Source organism: Rhagoletis zephyria, unplaced genomic scaffold (assembly GCF_001687245.7).
Source record: "Rhagoletis zephyria isolate East Lansing unplaced genomic scaffold, Rhagoletis_zephyria_1.1 Rzeph_scaffold_26718, whole genome shotgun sequence".
Taxonomy (NCBI): domain Eukaryota; kingdom Metazoa; phylum Arthropoda; class Insecta; order Diptera; family Tephritidae; genus Rhagoletis; species Rhagoletis zephyria.
This window is the reverse complement of record NW_016183776.1, coordinates 1-5,439: the sequence shown is the minus strand read 5'-3', so window position 1 is coordinate 5,439 and position 5,439 is coordinate 1. Positions and strand designations below refer to the sequence as shown.

The 5,439-nt window shown below is 37.9% G+C and overlaps 1 protein-coding gene across 1 annotated transcript; it reads right to left on the bottom strand.

The window, feature by feature from the left end:
* Nucleotides 1-1,889: 1,889 nt before the first annotated feature.
* LOC108382393 (uncharacterized) lies at nt 1,890-2,729 on the bottom strand. Its single transcript, XM_017638770.1, has one exon. It carries the CDS (start codon nt 2,727-2,729, stop codon nt 1,890-1,892), a length of 840 nt encoding a protein of 279 aa, XP_017494259.1.
* Nucleotides 2,730-5,439: the final 2,710 nt, after the last annotated feature.

Sequence of the window (5,439 nt, the reverse complement as noted above, 5' to 3'; positions counted from 1 at the left end):
AAGGTGGTGTTGTTGATGGTGAGTGGCGTTTGATTGTCAAAATTTTGTACTTCGCTAGTGAGTGAGTGAAAAGGGAGAGTGTTTGTATTTTTTGTCACCTTTTTCATTCTGCGAAGAATAGCTGAAATTTGACCGTTAAAAGCAAAAACAAAATACCAGTAATTGTTGTATTTATAGAATCTATACCACCTTATATGAATTCGCCTTGATATTTTCATACAAAAATTAAGCACGCAGGAGCATATGTATGTATACATTTAATTGTTTACATCTGAGTATTTATGTATATGTACAAGCTCTCCTACCATAAATAAATAATAAATAAATGGGTTTAAAACCTACTTTTTTATTAAAAGTGACGTTTTTATTTTTTCTCACTGATTTCAGGATTTATTTTTAGGGGCATTGAAATTTTAAAGATATGATTAATTCCAAAAATGAAAATGAATGAATGAAAGAGGAAATTTCTTAAGAATTCAAAAAAAAAATAAAAATTTCGATTCACAAGGACAAAAAGGTAATTTTTTAAGCTAATAAAGTTAGAAGGACAAAATTCGGGGATGTTATCGAGTTTTTAAGTCCTTAACATAAACTTTTCAAAAAAATAAATATTGCAAAACTTTAAGGATACAATTTTAAAAGAACATTTTCAATACTTACCCGTCCTTAAGCACCAAAAAATTGAATCTATTTAAATTCTACAGAATGTTCTCTTTAATTTGGGTCCTATACTTTTTGTATTAAATACAAAAAAAAAAAAGAAATGTAGCCACCACTTGTCAAGAGAAGGAGTTTCTATTATTGCCATCAGTGCAAATTACAAATCCCGAAAATCCCGAGATTATTTGCTAAGAATTCCGCGATTTTCGGAACCTAAAAAAGTCCGGGATCCCGAAATTAACATTCCTAGTAACGACTCGACGAAATGCCCATAAAAGGATTGATCTTTTTGTTTTATTAATTTATTGCGCATATCAAACAATATCCGAAACATGTCAACTAATATTAAATTAGTTCCTTCTTAATTTTTACACTACAGTTTAAGGAAGTTCCGACGTTACGTACGAACCTTAAACAAAATACATGAAGAATAATTATCGAACACCAAGTTACCGACCAGTGAGATGACCACTATTACAAATTTGTATGATCGGAACTGAAAATTCAGTACAAATCAGAACAAATTTTGAAAAAAACCAGGACATTAGGGTACTGATTGAAGACATGAATAAAATCAGTACGAGAGTTGAAAAATAACTACTGTAATGATAAATCAGTACATCTGGCAAGAAAAGATCCTTCGGCTCCGCACCCATGGGTGGACAACGAAAGCAATGAGCCCTCCCCGCGCATTTACAAATATGCGACGCCTTCGCCAAAAATTTTTAAATGCAAGAATACCATCTAGCGCCCTCTTCGCTAGACGGAGGCGGTTGGCATTCAAACGGTTGAGATAAATAAGCCTTTATTCCGAACAATCAACTTACGGATATATGCTTAGCCAAGGTCAACACCCATACCACATTGGTGTTTTTCTGTAGTCGATATATAAAATGCAGTTTCTTGTGTTTGTTTACCCTTGCTGCGCAGCAATTAATCTATAACAGCCTGTTTTCGATCAATAAAGATCACTTTGAAATAAATGATCGCTGACAATCAACACAATAGCAACGCATTAGGAATTAAAATCTGTTTCTCATTGTTTTTGCACATCAATTAAATATGCAGACCATTATTTCACATACTCACATTCACTTCTTCAATTTAAAATCTGAATATTTAGACAATACAAATACATACATATCTACTCAAATAACTATAGACAACAGTGCAGCAATTTGCGTATGGATATGAAGCACCCCTCGACAGCTACCACATCAGATCCACAATCATTTATTTTGTAACTCGCAAATGATGCGTTGTATTTCGTGTTCATCGCTGATGTTCACCTTGCCCGAACCCACTTTGCTAATGAAAGCCTCCATAATGAAAGGAAGCCGCTGCTTGGCGCTCAGCCGGTGCCACATGATCAGCGTGCGTTCCAGTTGCCGCTTGGCACTGCGTTTATTTGATTTCTTATCGACCACGTAAAAGCGTTTGAAGTTCTCGAAAGGATCCTCACAGAGTATCTCATTAGAGAGCGCAGCCCAATAGAAAGGTAATTTCTGCCAACTCTTCAAATCCCACCAATTCGGAAACTTTCCACTGGGATTGTTGCGCATGTGCAAATTTAGTGTATCCCACAATTTTGTTGCACGCTCTTCAATGCACTGCAGCTCCAGTAAAGTTGAAGACGAGCATTTATCAGCAATTTTCGAAACCACCTGCTTGCAGACCGCCTCGCAGGTACACTCGTTTGCGTCTGCCATTTCTTCTTCATCATTTTCATCACGCTGTGGCTCCGCTTTCAGGTTATCCAGCAAAGACTCACTCTCAGTCATACAGTCATCGGAGCTCACCTCCTTCTGCCTTGACTCTCTTCTACATTCATTATCTTCCTCCGACTGCCCCAATTCCGCGCAAAACTCCGCCCACTGGTTATCTTCATCATCGCCATTTGTGATTTGTGGTCGCGGCTCGTAGACATTTGAAATGCAATTCTCCACCGATTCTGTGAAGTGTGGCGTTGAAGCGCTCATGCAACAAAGACAACAGTCGCTGCCCTTTCCGAAAATTTTGGCCACATCGAATTGCAGAAAATACAAAATATGTTCGATAATCACGTCCATCGTGGCGCTCAAATTTTGCTATCGCAGGATGTTTTAATTATTGGCACTCAAAAAGAGTTTAGCGTTCAGTTAGTATTTTCACTTTTTATTTTATTATATTTTCCACTTATTATAATTTTTATTTTTGCTTATTTGTTTTAATGTTTGCCGAATGAAGAACCTCTTGAAAGTTCGCATTTCTTGATTTGAAATATAAATTGTGACAAAAGTGTCAGAAACGCTTTTATATAGAAAAGTATTCGAGCAATGTATTTAACGACAATAGGGTTTTGAAAATAATGCATGGTGTCTAGCGCTTCCTTAAAAAAAAAAATCTAATTTGTCGACGCTTCTTCTCTAATAAGTGGCTTGGATGTCGCCATACAAATGCAGTCACCTACAGTTTTTAAACCACTTTCTGTGTAATTTTCATAGGATTTTTTAAGTCAGAAATACACTTTCCGGTGACGGATCTCTCCTAAAAATTATTTTTTGGTTGTTTAGACGAGGAACCAAGTCTGGGCACCACCAAGTAGAACAACGCCATTCCAGCCCATAAGCACAACGACTAATTATATAAATGCACTGTCAATAAGCTGCTTGAGAAATAATAACCATTTTACAAGGCGACAAGTGGCATAATGCCTCGGATGGTATTGACTCACTGACAGAGTCAGAAGAGTGTTAAGCAAAAAAGAACTTAAATTGACCAGTAGATAATGCCACAGTTTGCTCAATGAAAGCCAATGGACATAGCCCACTTGCGGTAATTTTTTGTTCCTTAAGGATTTTCAATTTTCTTGCGTAACTTTCGAGCCCGAACGAAAGCAACTTAAACTGTTTGCGAGTTTTTTAGACCCGTTTCCCTAAGTAGGTCTTAAAATGTATCTCTCCTTTAAGCACAAGTTTTGTTCTGAAAAGATGTGTTATTTAGAAGGGCAGATAAATTTTAAAAGCTACATGAAAAACGGACTACCTTTGCTATGTAGTCATAAGTTTTATTCCCAGGTACTCCAGTTTGACCAGTTACTTCCAGGTCATCTTTTACATTACTTGATTTTATTATAAAAGGGCAACGAATGAAAGTGTGCGAAACAGCTTAAATGGTACAGATGGTCTTTAAAAATCTGACAAGGGCGTTGGGATGAATTGGAAAAGGGTAAGTGGATTCACAAGCTCATTCCATGCATTAGAAATGGCTGGAAAGAGCCCACGAAAAACTCAAACTACTATGTAACGCCCTTTCATTCGGGACATGGTCCCTATCGATAGATTTCGGCATGGTATCGCCACACACGGCCCCACTTGCATATGGAAAACACGGGACATATAATATTATTTTGTTCCCACTTTGCACCTGAATTCCGAAGTTTTGTTGAAATCAACAGAGAATTGGTATGAAATATGCGCACACATCTCTCGAATTCTTAAATATATAGCATAATCTGAACCATCTAGAACCGGTTAAATAGCGAGCTTATTGGTCAGGGGTTTCATTCGCCAAAATATAATACCATGTTGACTTATTATGTCCGCCGGTTTCCTACAACTACAAAACATGTCCTAATCGCTACCATATTCCAAAGGAGTGGCGCAAAGCTACGGTTGCCCTTATATATTTAAACGAAGTAAATAAGACTTCGTAAGTGATACCAATGGATGTAAGACTAATAAGCCTTATATAAGTTCCTCATAAAATTCTGGTTTCCTATATCCGAGACAATGTCTGCATACATATTCTAAAGCAAAGTCTATGGAAACGGTCTTCTGTCAAAAATTTAAAATGGTGTTGCCGTTGGTAAGATGTTTTTTTTTTTGTTTGGAGAAGAACTTTTATCTCGGAATTTTACTGTCAAGATATTGGTTATGAGACTCCGCAGTACCGGTCATAGCTTCCTGTCAAGTATCAAGCCCCCCTACCGAGAGAGTATTAACACCTTGTACCTGCGTGTGAAAAAAACGAGATCGGTTCTACTAGGATTTACAGCAAGTCCTCAGTTCGCAGACCATCTAGTCACCACGTTCATGTATTTAGCATAGGCAATCACCCCGCACCCCGTGCTCACAAACTCCTTTAGTAGGTCGTTTGCGACCACAGTCCCGAGAAGGGGTGAGAGAACACTACACTGGACCGTGCCCATATTTACCCTGCGCTGGACGCTGGCACCACCCCACTTCGCTGAGACAATTCTGTCACTGATTATGCGGTATATGAGCCTAACAAGCTTGGACCCCTAGCTTAATCGGGGATCTGACTATTGCTCCCAGTAGTACATTGTTAAGGGCCATGTTGAGCTCCCGACAGGCGATCGCGAGGGGTTCCATTCCTAATATGCAGATCAGCCTCTCCTCAGCTTTAAGCAAAAGAGCGAAGAGAGGGTTATTGGACTGAAATGCTTGGGAGAGATGTAAGAGTTTTTAGCTTTGTCGTTGTTCTTCGTTCAGTATTTTACCGACATGCAACCCCTATACCATTTATACCTTCAAAGCTTCGTGAAGACAATGCTAAGGTTCCACTACATGGATAATGTATTAGCGCGCAAAACGACTTAAGTGTGTCGCTCTGACTTATGTACAATATTTTGAAAGTCAACTGTGTAGAGAAATGGAAACAATATTTGATTAAAAATTTAAAACTTCACAACCAAATTGGAACTAAAAGTGTTAATCTCGTATTGAATAGATACAGTTTCGCCGGAAATTTTCATAATCATATTTTAAACATCGCGAA

Coding starts and splice junctions, on each gene's coding strand:
- LOC108382393 (XM_017638770.1), bottom strand. CDS start 2,729: ATGGACGTGATTATCGAACATATTTTGTATTTTCTGCAATTCGATGTG.